Source organism: Pan troglodytes, chromosome 12 (genome assembly GCF_028858775.2).
Source record: "Pan troglodytes isolate AG18354 chromosome 12, NHGRI_mPanTro3-v2.0_pri, whole genome shotgun sequence".
Taxonomy (NCBI): domain Eukaryota; kingdom Metazoa; phylum Chordata; class Mammalia; order Primates; family Hominidae; genus Pan; species Pan troglodytes.
The window spans coordinates 37,926,500-37,942,195 of NC_072410.2; the positions used below are offsets into that span (position 1 = coordinate 37,926,500).

General features: G+C 42.2%; 1 protein-coding gene across 1 annotated transcript in view; it reads right to left on the minus strand.

Moving 5' to 3' along the window:
- DNAH6 (dynein axonemal heavy chain 6) overlaps positions 1-15,696 on the minus strand; it is a 303,630-nt gene that overhangs the window by 1,522 nt on the left and 286,412 nt on the right. Inside the window, exons 71-76 of the mRNA XM_515578.8 lie at positions 12,253-12,382; positions 9,518-9,645; positions 5,523-5,708; positions 4,919-4,991; positions 3,925-4,076; positions 1,967-2,189 (exon numbers count right to left, since the gene is read on the minus strand). Of these exons, the coding sequence (XP_515578.6) occupies positions 1,967-2,189; positions 3,925-4,076; positions 4,919-4,991; positions 5,523-5,708; positions 9,518-9,645; positions 12,253-12,382 (892 nt within the window). The remainder of the gene's footprint in view (positions 1-1,966; positions 2,190-3,924; positions 4,077-4,918; positions 4,992-5,522; positions 5,709-9,517; positions 9,646-12,252; positions 12,383-15,696) is intronic.

The following is a 15,696-nucleotide window of genomic DNA, read 5'->3' on the forward strand; positions in this document are numbered from 1 at the left end:
CTGATTTGTAAGAATTCTTTATGCCAGGCTTCTATAGTTTGGATGTTTGCTCCCTCCAAATCTCATGTTGAAATTTGATCCCCAATGTTGGAGATGGGGCTTAATGGAAGGTGTTGGGGTGATGGGGTCAGATCCCTGATGAGTAGATTAATACTCCTTGGAATGGGGGGTGAGCTGTCACTTTATTAGTTCTTGCGAGAGCTGCTTGTTAAAGAGTCTGGCGCCTCCCTCCCATCTTGCCTACTTCCTCTCTCGCCATGGGACCTCTACACACCAGCTCCCTTTTGTCTTCTGCTATGAGTGGAAGCATCCTGAGGCTCTCACCAGAAGCAGATGCTGGCACCAGCCTGCAGAACCATGAGCCAAATAAACTTTTCTTTAAAGTTACTCAGCCTCAGGTATTCCTTTATAGCAACACAAACACAAAGACAGTTGGATTTTTTTTTTTAATTGAGATGGGGGTTTCACTATGTTGACCAGGCTGGTGTTGAACTCTTGGGCTCAAGTGATCCTCCCACCTTAGCCTCCTGAGTAGCTGGGACTACAGACACATGATACCACACCTGGCTAGACAGCTGGATTTTTTTCAAAATAGAAGGTCAGTGATGATTAATTTAGAGCCTCTGTATGTTCAAAACTGTCTTTATTCACTTCCCTTTTGAAAGATGGTTTGGTTGTGTTTTGAATTCTGGTTCAAAGGTATTTTCCCTCAACCCTTTGAAGGTGATTCTCCATTATCTTTTTATATGCACGGTGGATAATGAGAGTTGACTGATATCAATCTGATTCTCATTCTCTGGGATTTCAGTTCCAGAATATATTATACATTGTCTCTTCTCTTTGGTTATTTTGAGCATTTTTTTTTGTCTCTGACAGTCTTAAGTATCACTTTGGTATATCTAGGTTTCTTTGAAGATTTGATTACTTGTATGTTGCTAAAAATCATTCCTTCCACTTTGTGAGACCTCATAATCTAACGATTCAAGTGTTTCTTTAGTTTTGGGAAATTACCAGCCATTATTTTTTCAAACATTCTCTCTCCTCCATTCTTTATTTTCTCCTTTCAGGTTGCCTAGAAAACAAGAAAAATGTTGCAAATTCTGGCTCCTTCCACAGGGTCACTTCTTTCCCCTCTCACTGTGCTGTATTCAAGGCGATTTTCCCAGTTCATTCTCTCTTCTCATTCGTCAGCTCTCCCTTGGTGTATCCGTTGAGGTGGCTTTCTTTCTGTCTGGTTTCTTTTTTCAGGGCTGTATCTCAGTTTCAGATGCACTCAGAGTTTTGCATCAGGGCTGTCCATTTATTCATTTGTTTATTTACTTATTTATGATGGAGTTTTCGCTCTTGTTACCTAGGCTGGAGTGCAGTGGCCCAATGTCGGCTCACTGCAACCTCTGCCTCCCAGGTTCAAGTGATTCTCCTGCCTCAGCCTTCCAAGTAGTTGGGAATACTGGCAACTGCCACCATGCCTGGCTAATTTTTTGTATTTAGTAGAGACAGGGTTTCACTATGTTGGTCAGGCTAGTCTTGAACTCCTGACCTCAGGTGATACACCTGCTTCGGTCTCCCAAAGTGCTGGGATTAAAGGGGTGAGCCACCTTGCTCGGCCTATTCATTTATTTTAAAATCTCTTTTATGATGAGTAAAAATGGATTTAGTGAGAAAAAGAGATTTCAGTGTCTATTCAGGCCACCATTTTGAAAGTGGAAGTCTCTACTTGTTAAACTCTATTTTCTACTCCTTGGATTCTAATAGAAGCAAGAATTAATTCTATAATATTAATCTATACTCAGAACAAATAGAATTTATAATTACATTTACGAATTTTGTATGTTATAGGTGGCTTCATTTTAAGTCTAGTTTATTGGCCCAAGGGAGATCTTGAGCCAATCACAGCTTAGTGTTTGGACTTTGATTGAAGATTGCATTTGGTCATTATTTGAACTAATCTTAAGAACATCCTCACCTGTGGTTGAGAGTGTTCCTGCCCGGGCTCCTGTTTTATAAAGTGGGCAGTGGTAAAGTGTTGGGCTTGGCTCATAGTTTTGTTGTGGTTCAAAATGCACCACAGGCAGCATTGGATTCATCTGTCCGGGCAATGCATCTTCTATCACCATCTCCTTATCATCCCATCGAGAAGCATCCATGAACATCCCATGAACAAGAACACCATCCTCAGGAGAGGGCAACTGAAAGATACCCACAAGTCTCAAAGTGAGAGGGGGGAAAAGGGATCAGCAGGTGTGAGCCACTTCCTATGTCCCACATCCTCATCAGGTAATTCTAAAAAACACTCTATACATTGCTGTTATTATTCACATTTTAGAGAGGTCAATCCTGAGGCTCTGAGAGGCAAAAAATGTAATAATAATGTGATGACTTTTCCCCTTTTCATGGGAGGTGGAGGAGTACTGAGATCATCGTCTGTTATTTTTAGCAAGGTTTATCAAGGATTTGGATGCCCTCCTAGAAGACAGATTATATATCTGCAATAATATTTGCAGAGTGCCCATGGACAATTCCTTTTTGTTCTTTCTCTCTTTTTTAAAAATTATGCTTACTTTTAAATGTTTGTATTAAATAAGAAAGAGGGAAAGTGAGAGACCCTGCCCATCAGATTCCTGTGATGTGATTGGATGTCTCCACCGGTGCACACTTTTTTTTTTTTTTTCCAATTGTGGGCATCTGAGTCATCCTTCCTCAAACCCTGAGTGGATTTGCCCATTTCTGGCCCGAGGTCTTTGGATAATTGGAGCCTCACGTCTGCAGGCAGAGGACTAAGCTGTTTGGATAATATGTAGTGCATTTTATAGTGAATAAAAGGATGGTAAACTAAATTCTTTTTAGCTGGTCTTTGCTTTTTGGTGTCCTAACCTTTCTGTTTCTTGGGTGCAGCAGGATGGGACTTCCTGTTTTTGGGCTGCACATATGTTTATGCAGGTTTGCCTGAAAACTATCCTGCTACCTACTGGCTGTCCACCAACTGGGCATCACCCAGAGGGAGCACTTTTTCCTATGCTGTGCCAAGGCGGCAAATGGGCTGACAGTGGTCTTGCCTGTTTGCAACAGAGATAAAGCTGTTTAAACACACACCCTGTGTTTAGACCAGTATATGTGCTGGCCACATGACACTGGCTGTTTCTTTTACACCGCACTACTGGCCTGTCTCCTGGTCTGTTGGTGGCAGACATTTGCTAGGTGGGCCAGGAGACAGGCCAGTTAGACAGTCTGAGGTCTCCCCAGATCTCAGAGATTGTAAGGCATTGTCATGGCTCAGCGCACATGACCCAAGCAGAGACATGGTATGAACTAGGGTGGAGGGACAGAGCCCTGGTGGTCACTGTAAACTTCTGTCTGTCAGAATCAGCCTCTGTGGCAGATGGAGTGTGCTGAGCATGGACCAGGGCAGGCTGGTCCCGGAAAGCTCCGGTGGGGGCTTTTATGTGGGTGTTGCTTTACCTTCCTGGAGCCTCAAGTTTTCCTGACATGGGAAAGTTGACACTCTCTTCTTAAGACAAGAAGGACCTTAAAATAATATGAGGTGCAGACATGTTAACAATTGCTCCAGCACATGCAGCTGGTGAAAGGTAGTGTCAGAATTCAAATTCAGGCTTCTCTCGTTTTTAAACCCTTGCTTTTAACTTCTTGCTATATTGATTCTGTAAGATGAAGAAGGTTACTAAAGGTAGCTAAAAAATAAAAAAATATTGCTTTAAAAATATTTCTATAAATCAGACTAGTTTAGGCAGTTCCCATCTGGTCATTGCTAATCGGGGAGCTTATCTTGGAGGTGTGATTACTACCCTGCTCTTCCTGCTCCTGCCAATGGGAGGTGGTGGGGGAGTGGGGCATGGGAGGTTGTCTGAAATCTTCAAAGACAGTGGGATAGAAGCTGCTTTGCCATAACAGCCAGGTGGACAATACCTCCACGTCCATGGGCAGTTCTTGTCCAAATTGCACTGTTTTGGCAGCTTCTATCACTGCAGCTTGATCCCGATAGGTGGGAATTACGTTGTATTTGAAACTCAGCTCATCTATAGGCAAATTGTATTTTCGAGCATGATTTTGAAGAGTTCCTGTAATTGTGAAAATCGGAAAGCTGCGTTCAAACAAAACTGCTACTCCCCAGGCACTATTCCCCTTCACCCAAACCAGGCTGCCCTGGCATTAGAGAGCCTTCCCACCACAGAGAAGACCCAACTCTTAATACCTTCCTCTGAGTTAGTTCACAGGGTCAGGAAGCCTGCGGGTCATGTTGGGAGGTAAGGGCCCAAGGGATGGACAAGCTCTGGTCCTGGTTGGGAAGGGAGGGAAGGCCAGTGTGCAGTGCGTTGCCCTGCCATGAGGGAGACAAACCAGTGAGGCAGTTTCAGAGCCCAATCTCACTAACTTTAGGATTTTGCCCAGCTTGTTTTATATGGGCTGTTTAATAGGTATTAAGAATGAGAGAGATGAAGGGCTTGGGTAATTAGCATTGAGTTGCTCACAGGCTCTAGCCCCCTCTGAGGCTCTCTAGCCAGATTCCCCAAGAGCTGATGGAGGCACATCAAGAGAATTTCTCAGAGGGAAGGGAGCTGCTCACAGCTGGGGCCTGAGCAGGTGGACAGCAGTTGATGCCCTTGAGCGTGTGTCACATGGGGATCTGAGGCACACTCTGTGTGTTCGTGGAGGCAGCAGTGCCTGCACTTATGTAACCTGAGAGGGGCAGGGATTAGGTTGCTGGGGAACATCTGCTATCTCTGCCATCTTTCCTCTGCCCCCCACAAGTGAGGAAGAGCAGGACCTTGTTAGATTGCCCTATGATCAATAGCCTCATTGCTAGAGCATTAGCAGCCATGTCATTTCCCCAGCACCTCAAAACCCTGTGTATGACAAGTCATGGCCTGTCCTATGGGGTTTTTCTAGAAAGCGCTGGTACCTGTTAGAAATCCTTGAGGAAAGAAGAAACCGGAGATCCAGTAGGACTTAGGTTGTCCTCTTTTGAGCCACAGCTGAAGGAGAAACATACTCATAATAAACGTTATTTCTGGGATGGAGTTTGTTTTCTAAAGCAAAGTCCTATTTGGGGAGAGTTTCTCAGGAGGCAGAATCTAAAGCAGCCCTGAGTTAGTCAGCACCCCCATTTCACTGCCTGCCCCATTCCCCTTCCTGCTCTGCCAGCCTGATGACTGCGGACACAGAGCCTGGTTATTGTGGGGTATGTGAGAGGGAGACAGCAGCAAAGTTATCTGGGATTTGGACTCATCTTGGTTGGTCTGTACCTCACTGTGGGGTCCCATGAATTAGAGCTGAAACCCCAAGGATACCTGGAATTAAAGTGGAAGGTGGGGATGAGTGCCTAGGGCAAACGATATTATAATCAGTATAAGACTTTTAAAGTGATGCCATTCTGGACATTTCTTTTTCTCTGGGCTCAGATTATCCATCAGTGACTGTGGATATCTTTAGCCAGTGCTTCCTAGGGACCTTAGGCCAACTATGCCATCAGATTCATCAAAACCCAGTGAAAGGAATTTTCTTACATCCACAAATGAGGTCCTCAGGATAAGGTCTTTGACCCATGATCCTAGTGGCTTCAGGGATGGGTAGGCTGTGTTGGACCACAGAGCGGGAACCTGGTTGTTGAGGAAACTGTTATACACTTTTTCCATTTCTTCAGACATTACCACAAATCCAGCGATGGCTTTGTTGAGTGTTTCCAGAGAAGTCTGAAAGAACAAAAAAGGGGTTGGTGGCCTTTGCAGATGTCATTATCCAGTGTCAGTGACACACATTAATGACAGCAGGGGCTGCCTTGCCTGGAGGCGCCACTTGCTAGGTTCTATCCTCTTTGCACACTGTCTGCTGGGCCAGACCCTCCAATATTTCACGCATTATTACAATACGTGACCGTTGCGGTGTAACACTTGAGGGTGGCAGTTGATAGCAGAGTCCAGTGCAGTGGAAAGAAGGAAGCAGAAATGTCTCCTGAAGCCTGGAGAAGTGGCTGGGAGAAATGCCACTGTCCAGCACTCCTCCAGGCCAAAAGAAAAATAGGCCTGACTGTGATTTGGGAAGCACAGAGTGTGAGGAGGAGGGGGAGATGGGGAGTGAGAACCACCTCATGCTACTGGTCATCTTTGCTCAGGGGGTTCCCCCAAACCCCAGAGTTAGTGCAGAAAGAGGAGATTCCTTTTTTTTTTTTTTTTTTTTTTTTTGAGACAGAATCTTGCTCTGTCGCCAGGCTGGAGTGCAGTGGCATGATCTCGGCTCACTGCAACCTCCTCCTCCTGGGTTCAAGTGATTCTCCTGTCTCAGTCTGCCAAGTAGTTGGGATTACAGGCATGTGCCACCATGCCCAGATAATTTTTGTATTTTTAGTAGAGATGTGGTTTTGCCATGTTGGCCAGGCTGGTCTCGAACTCCTGACCTTAGGAGATCTGCCCACCTCGGCCTCCCAACATGCTGGGATTACAGGTATGAGCCACCGTGCCCGGCTGGAAAGGGGAGAGTCTTAGATGAGACTAATCTTCCAGCTGGCATCCGAGGGTCTCCTTGAACTGGAAACACCTTCTTAAAACATGTCTCCAAGCCTCTCCTTCTCTCACCAGAAGATGGAGGCAGGCCACAGTCCTGGGAGACACTGGGCTGGAGTGGAGTACAGGGCGATGTTTGCCACCTGGCTAAAGACAAGGGAGAGCATATAGGTGGGTTATGGCCCCCATGGGTCGCAGTGTTGTGAAAACTGCCATATATTGGGAAAATATAATAGGAAGACGTTAGAGGCAAAATTTATGTTGACTAAGCAACCAAATAAGGCCTGGGACCACATGCACAGCATCTTAGCGACAGGCATTGTGTGGATGAAACAAGGCTACATGTCCTTCCATTCTTTCACAGATTTATTTGTTGGTTCCCTTCTCCCTGTACCTCTTTTCACAAGAGGTAGTGGTAGAAAAAAGAAGTGTTTTACTTAGATTTGTCCTTAGGATCTGAGGAACCATCTGCAGCAGAGTGCAGGAAAGAGGCCCTTAGCCAGAGCCAAGACCATCCTCCATGATAGACCTGGAAATAGGAAGAAGTAGCAGAAGACTCATCTAAAATGCAGAGAGAACACAAAAAATGATAGAGGTGGAGGGAGCAGACTGCTGAGATCTTCAAGGTCTGCTTAAAATAGAAAGAGGTCATGTGGCAGTCGATTCTCCCAAAGGAGGCAGCCAACACACAGATGTATTAAATGGGAGAAAGAGTACTTCAAAGGCTTTCCTTCTCCTATGGCTCGAAGCCTACACAGGGTGGCCTTGTCACTCCCAGGACCTGTCCTATCCCACGGTTCTGTCTGGAGGAGAGTGGGTTCACCAGGATGGCATTCCCCAAGACTCCCGGGTGCTGCTCCCTTCCCCTGGCTTTCTTATTGCCACCATAGTACTGCCTGGCTGTTCCCAAGGGGAAGGGAAGGTGAGGCTGGGAACAAAGCTATGGCAAGGCAGGACCAGGCCTGAGGTCTAGGACTAGAGGTCAGGTGAGGAAGGCCTCTGGCAATTACAGCATGCCGTGGTGAGCACCTCCCTTCTGATGGGAATGCTTGGCTGTGATTCCTGATGGCCCTGCAGGTCACCTGTCCCTGGGCTCCTCCCCTTATGCTTCCATTAGGGGAATTCCTCTGTTAGTGGTGGACTGGGGTTTGTTTGACCAGAAAAAGTGACCAAAGGAGACCTGAGAGTCACATTTGTTCACTTGCACATTCAAATATTCATGGAAGATTTAGTATGTCAGTTACTAAGGAAACAAAGATGACGAGTGTAACATCTCCCTTGTTTTTAAGAAATTCTTTGTTAGAGTAGCCATACTCATAGGAGGGAAATTACAAAAAATGTAATGAATACAGTGGTGGACACAGAGACCTGAGATGACGACGGGTCCTTGAGGATGGGACCCTAATTCATCTGGCAGTAGAGGGAAGGGCTGGTTTCCAGGAAGACATTATGGAGAAGTGACATCTGGACTTAAATTCAAGTGGGTGAAAGTTCATGATGTGGAAAGGGCAAGACATAAGCTGGTGTTCCTCAGCACAAAAGCACCTCCTTAGTGTTAGCTGGGCACATAGCACCCCATTGAGAGACTCCTCTCCCAGCCGCCCTTGAGGCTGGGCTGTGGTCATGTGACCAAGTTTTGGCTAATAGGATATAAGAAAAAAGGATGTATACTACTACTGGATCACATTTTCATAAGGAAGCTGCTTTTCCTTGCCTCTCTCTTTCCTGCTTCCCACTGGCTGGCAAAAGGGGACAACTGGGGCAGCCACCTTAGACCTAGACACAGAAGTTGTCTGTTGAGACTGGAAGAGCTAACCTGTTTATCCCTGGATGAGCTCACAAAGCAGAATTAACTACCTGCCCTAGACAGGGCTCCCTCAGGGCTGTTAGGGGAGAGTAAAGTGAATTTTTCTCTTGTTTTGGACTATGTTATGGGGGTCTTTATCATAGCAGCTTAGTCTGTACCCCAACTCATTCAATATAAAAGGAAATAAGCCCTGACCTGGTGACCTGACCAGGAGACTGAGAGAGGAGAGAGACTTAGCCTGCTGACTTTGGTGCATACCTGACTAGATGCCATAGTCCCAAGGTGAAGACTACATAGTCAGCTGACCCACCTAACCAACAAGCCTAGGTATTGCCAGCCAAGCAGCAATTTCCGGAGACTTTGCCTTTCTGATAGGGAACAGAAATGGTCGTTAGCTGTAAAAGATCTCTCCCAGTTCTCCCCCAATCTTATCCCCAAGTCTTGACCTTGAAGTAGGTGTTTGGTTCCCTGCTTAGCAGTAACACTTTTCCTGTTAATGCTCAATATTTTCTAATAGTTATTCTTTTTCTCTTATCAAAGTTATGCACAGAGAAACTAGGAAGGCCTTTGACCATCATTACAAGTGCAAGGCAATGCAGAGAGAAAGTATCTATGAACATAAAGCAGAAGATCAAACAGGAGTTTGCAAATTTTAGTGACATTAAAATCATCTGGGGAGTTTATTTAAAATTCATATTCCCAGGCCCTGCTTCAAGAAATTCTAACTCAGTAGGTCTTGAGTGGGATCAAGGAATCCACATGTTGAACACACCACAGGGGACTCTAATGCAGGCATTCTGTGGCCCACACTTTGACAGATTATGGTTTTCACAGTCTCGCTTAAAGACTATGTTATGAAATGCAAACTAGACATTAGGAACAAACACTGAATTACTCTTAATTGAGTGCTTAGGTCTCTGATCAATTTCTAGTGAGTCAATAGAATCTAAGGGTGTAAGGATAAGGAGGAGACTGAGAATTTGTAATGTTACATATTCACTCCATCATTATTAGAAAATGGGAATACAGATTCATTAGAGAAGGATAAATTCATTTTTAGACTCATTGGGCTTGAAGAGTTGTTAGTGTATCCAAATGGAAATGCTGAAGTGATGGGAATGGAAGAATTTCATATTACACAACTCTCTACAAAGCTTTGATGCTCAATAGCAATGATGAAAGTAAGCTCTCATACATGAATTAACTTCAGCAGGTTGTTAAACCGGTCCACTTCCTGTCCGAGAACGGTGGTCAAGGAGTTCAGGCGTCCTTGAAGATCCTTGACAAAAAGGCTCTCAGAAGCACCCTCCATTTCCAGTTTTTCTGAAACATACACAGCGATTCCTCAGGCCAGTCACCATTGATTTGTTCTCACAATATTGCTAAGGCAATATGCTTATCTTAACATTTTTTAAAAGCCAGCTTCTCTCATTGTTTAAGCCAGATACATAGGATTTAAATGTGATGTTTCTATAATTTAGAATGCTTTTGTGATTCAACTGTGTTTATATAGAAGCAATCACAGAAAATTATGTTTAAATTCATGTGTATCAGTGTATCAGGGCATACACACACACACACACACACACACACACATATATATACACTTTTTTTTTCTCAAACATTAAATCATTGCATTTTGTTTCTTCCCTTAAAGCATGTTCCCCATGGGTATTTTCATCTTCCCAGCCAGTGTGAGCTATGTGATCTATGGCCCTGGGACAGGAGAGGTAGGTCCTTGTTGCTTAAGTGAGATCATAGAAAGACTGGCTGTGCTAATGTAGAAGGAGGACTGGAAAAAGGAAGGAGAAGCCTGCTCATTTTCATTCTGGTTGACTGTGGGGAGGAGGTGAGGGGTTGAGAGGGAAGAGGATGTAATGGAAGGTCAGCATGGCTCAGTGGTATCTCCAAGTTTGATTAGGGGTTTGAAAGGTCTCCAATGTGGAATGAGGGGGGTTGGCAGGAGGGCATAGGAAGGTGTGCCTGGCTTTGGCTGATTGGGAGGCAGAGCCCTGAAGGCTTCAGTGGTAAATGCTAGCAGGATGAAGCAGTTGCCTGGCAGACAAGGAACATTCCAGAGACTAGACAGTCCAGGGACCCTAAGTCTCCCCCTCTACCATACAAGCGTTTAAATCTCCCACTTCCCTGCTCACCTGCACTGCATAGGAAAGGTTGGGGGCAGGAGACTGAGACAGGAAAGAGACTTAGTGTTTATCGCATGTTACTGGGCATTATTTAAAGGGACTGACTGCATTATTAAACAGGCCCATAGTTCAAACTGGATGGAAAATGTAGCTCTTCTTTCTCCCTACAATCCACCAAATGCAGGCTCAGATGAAGAATGATATGAGCTACGAAAGAGGAAGGAACAGCCTTTTTCTTGCGTATTTGAGAAAAGTATGTGTAAACAAATGGCTATGACATAGACGTATCAAATTCCTTCTTGACCACACACATTTGGCTGCTGGACAAAAATCCCACAGCAGTGCCAATGAGTCTAATCTCTTGGGTCCGCTGTGCTGTGGTTACATGTCCCTGGTCTTCTCTTTCCACCATTCCTCTCAGGGCTATTTCAAACCTTCAGTTCTTTTGCTGAGCCAATTGTTTTCCTGCCCCCTCAGTCTCAGCAGATGATCTGCTTAGCATTTCACAGTAAAAGTACAAGCTTTGTGAAGCCTGGAGAGAAGACCCTCCTAGGTGTCAGTGGGATTCTACCAAACAAGTGCACGGTCTCTGCAGCTATCCATTCATCTCTCCATCCTTTTCCCAACCAGCACTCCATCTTATATTTATTGATCTTATATTTATTGACTCTGTTTGCTTCAACAACAGAATTCTCTACCCAAGTAGACATTCTCTTGAGGGCCTGCTTCTAGGAGGCAGATAACTGACTTCTGAAACCACAAGGCTCCTTTTCTTCCAGGGGCTTTAAGGGCATTAGCAGGACTCAGTTGCTGTTTTTTCTGCCTCAATTTTCTTTTTCCTATAATGACATCTCTTCCAACCATGAATAACGAAGACATCTAAATCTCCTATCGATCTAAGAAAAGTGTTAAAATAGATCTCTTGTGATCATTCAGGAAGACCTTTTTTTTTTTTTTTTTTTGAGACTGAGTCTTGCTCTGTCACCCAGGCTGGAGTGCAGTGGTGTGATCTCGGCTCACTGCGAGCTCCGCCTCCCGGGTTCACACCATTCTCCTGCCTCAGCCTCCAGAGTAGCTGGGACTACAGGCGACCGCCACCACGCCCGGCTAATTTTTTGTATTTTTAGTAGAGATGGGGTTTCACCGTGTTAGCCAGGATAGTCTTGATCTCCTGACCTTGTGATCCGCCTGCCTTGGCCTCCCAAAGTGCTAGGATTACAGGCATCAGCCACTGTGCCCGGCCTGGGAAGACTCTTTCACTTATCAGAAAACAAGGTGAAAGTAATTTAGCCATATGTCTTCTAAATGGAGAAAAAATTTAAATGGATTCTACAGCACGACCGTCCAGTAGAGCTTTTAGTGGAAGTGTTCTCTATCTCTATACTGTCCAATATGATAGCACTTGAAATGTGACTGGTACAAATGAGGAAATGAATTTTAAATTACATTAAGTTTAAATTTAGGTAGCCATATTGGCTAGTGGCTATTTTCTTGCACAGCACAGGTCTAGAGACAGTAGAATAATGAAACCAAGGGAAGCTCAGGAAAGAGTCTGGTTAAAGTTACATTGAGCTGGAAACCAATTTCCTCCTAATGCTTCTGGCAGTTGAGATGTTGAGATGCTGTAAGCTTCTAGTCTATAAATGAAGAGCTCCATGTCAAAAGAGCTCTTTAGGTTAAAAAAAGTCTACATAATAAGCAGGTTTTGACACCTGTTTATCACTCAGTTCTCTGAGTTTATTCCTAAAATTCCCATTACATACAGATTCCTAGAATTATTTATTACCTGGAACTCTGGTCTGGACAGAAGCAACAAGTTCTTGAATAATTTCGTCATTGCTTTTTCCCTCTCCACCAGTAGATGACCTTGGCTGAACCTCAAGTATGGTGTTGATTAAAGTGCTGGTCTCTTTGTACTGTAATGGCAATAAGAGACAGAACAGTGAAGACTCAAATTCTCAGAAGATAAATTTGCAGCACACATAATTATTTACAAAAGTAAAGGCAGTTCTCTAAAACCATATTATTTATTTTCACTTTATTTTATTGTGGTAAGAACGATTAACATGAGATCTACCCTCTTAACAAATTAAGACAGTAATTATTGCTGACTATAGGTACAATGTTGCACAAAAGATCTCTAGTGCTGATTCATCTTGCTTGACTGCAACTTTATGCCTGTTTATTAGTAACTCCCCATTTCCCCCTCTCCCCAGCCCCTGGCAACTACCATTCCACTCTTTAATTCTATGAATTTGACTATTTTAGATAACTCCATAAAAGTTAAATCATGCAGTATTTGTCTTTTTGTGACTGGCTTAAGGAAATTTTATTTTCTGTCTTGAAGGTAGAGTTGGTAAAATGTGGTCATTGGAAATGCCTAGTACATAGTTGTTACTGTTATACTAAAAATTTTTTTGTTGAGCAACAATGTAAATGTACTTAATGGGCCAGGCCCAGTGGCTCATGCCTGTAATCCCAACACTTTGGGTGGTCAAGGCAGGAAGACTGCTTTAGCCCAAAAGGGATTGCTTTAGCCCAATAGTTTGAGACCAGCATGGGCAACATGGTAAGACTCTGTCCCTATTAAAAAAAAAAAAAATTAGCTGGGTGTGGTGGTGTGCACCTGTGGTCCTAGTTACTTGGGAGGCTGAATGGGGAATAGCTTGATCCCAGGAATTAGAAGTTGTGGTGAACTATGATCTCCCCACTGCACTCCAGCCAGGGCAACAGAGGGAGGCCCTATTTCAAAAGGAAATAAAATAAAAATAAATAAATAAATGTACTTAATGCCACTGAACTGTATGCTTAAAAATGATTAAAATGTATATTTTCTGTTACATATATTTTACTACAATAAAGAATGGTTGAACATTTTTAAGTTGATCAGTTAAAAGAAATTATGAAAGTGAGGGAAAAATCATGAGAACACAGTTTCAGGTCATTCTTTTATTCAATTAACTTTTTTTTAAAATTAGAAAAATACGGCTTATTACAGAAAAATTTGAAGGTAGAAAAATATAAAGAAAAAATACTCATGATACTTACTTTCCAGATATAATTACTTATAATGAAGTAATATTTAATTAAATAAACTATAGCTTACTTCAACTAGGACACTTTCTGTATATATGTGCATAAGGTTTGCAAAATTGAGCTAATAAATTTATGTAATATTAATTCATTTTCAATATTATGAGTCTTCTAATATCACTGAAAAATCCTCATGAACCATGCTTTAAGTGACTATGTGATAATTTAAGTGACAATGTGATACTAATTATGGTATAAATACACTGTAATTAATATGAGTTACTTATCTATTTTTTGGAAATTTCTAGTTTTTTGATTTTATTAGTTTTTTTTTTTTTTTTTTTGAGATGGAGTCTCACTCTGTTGCCCAGGCTGGAGTGCAGTGGCGTGATCTTGGCTCACTGCAACCTCTGCCTTCCAGGCTCAAGCGATTCTTCTGCCTCAGCCTCCAAGTAGCTGGGATTACAGGCACCCGTCACCACGCCTGGCTAATTTTTATAGTTTTAGTAGTAACAGGGTTTCACCATGTTGGCCAGGCTGGTCCCGAACTCCTGGCCTCAAGTGACTCACGTGGCTTGGCCTCTCAAAGTGCTGGGATTATAAGCGTGAACCACTGTGCCCAGCTGATCTTATTACACTTCGGGAATAGAATATGTTTGTATGAATTTCATCCACCATTTTTGAAATTCTTTAAATGATAGATTAAGGAGAGGCAATATTTTAAAACTGGGTATTACCATATTAATTTCTAAAAACATTGTATCAATTTATATTTCCAACAATAGTGTATCATAAAGCCTTTCTATGTCTTCGCAAGAATTAATATTATTACTTAAACAAATGTTTCTAATTTAATAGATAAAATGGTTTCTCATTTTTTGCACTTTAAGAATTTAAATCTTGAAAAATATGTTCATTGACCATCTATATTACTCCTTTATGAATTATTCATAATGTTTTTTTAACATTTTTGATTTTTAGCATTTTATTATTTATTATTAATTTATAAGATAATTCTATAATATAGAAAGCTAAATTTTCTGTTTTTTGTTTCAAAAATGTTTTGATTTGCCACTTGTCTTAATTTTTTAAAAAACATTTTAGATTCAGAGGGTACACGTGCACATTTGTTACACGGATATATTGCATGGTGCTGAGGTTTGGGCTTCTATTGAACTTCATCACCCAAATAGTGAACATAGTATCTAACAGGTTGTTTTTCAACTCTTTTCTTCCTTCCTTTTCCCCCCTTTTGGAGTCCCCAGGGTCTATTGTTCCCATCTTTACGTCCATGTGTACCCAGTGTTTAGCTTCCACTTGTAAGCGAGAACATGCAGTATTTGGTTTTCTGTTTCTGCATTCTTCGAGTTTAGTTTGTTCTTATTTTTCCAGTTCCCTTGGGTGCAACATTAGGTTGTTAATTTGAGGTCTTTCTATTAATACCTTTTTGATGTAGGCAGTTAGCTTTATACACTTTCCCCTTAACACTGTTTTTGTTGCATCTCAGAGCTTTTGGTGTTTTGGGTCTCTTATGTTCATTTGTTTCAAATAATTTTTTGATTTTTGCCTTAATTTCTTTGTTTACCCAAAAGTCATTCAGGAGCAAGTTGTTTAGTTTCCATGCATTTGTGTGGTTTTGAGAGTTCCTTTTGGTATTGATTTCTAATTATATTCCACTGTGTTCTGAGAAGATGCTTGGTATAATTTTGATTTTTTAAATTTGTTGAGACTTGCTTTATGACCAAGCATGTGGTCAATATTAGAGTATGTTTTGTGTGCAGATGAGAAGAATGTATATTCTTTGGTTATTGGTGGAGTATTCTGTAGATGTCTATTAGGTCCAATTAGTCAAGTATTGAATTTAGGTCTAGAATTTCTTTGTTAATTTTCTTCCTTGATGATCTAATGTTGTCAGTGGAGTGTTGAAGTCCCCCCACCCCCTGCTCCTCTGATTATTGTGCGGCTGTAAAAGTCTTTTCTTAGGTAGAAGTAATTATTTTATAAATCTGAGTGCTCCAATGTTGGGAGCATATATATTTAGGATCATTAAATCTTCTTGAATTGAATTCTTTATCATTATATCATGCCCTCTTTGTCCTTTTTTATTCTTGTTAGTTTAGGGTCTGATTTCTCCGATACAAGAATAGCATCCTCTGCTCTTTTTTATTTTGTTTGCATGATAGATCTTTTTCCACCC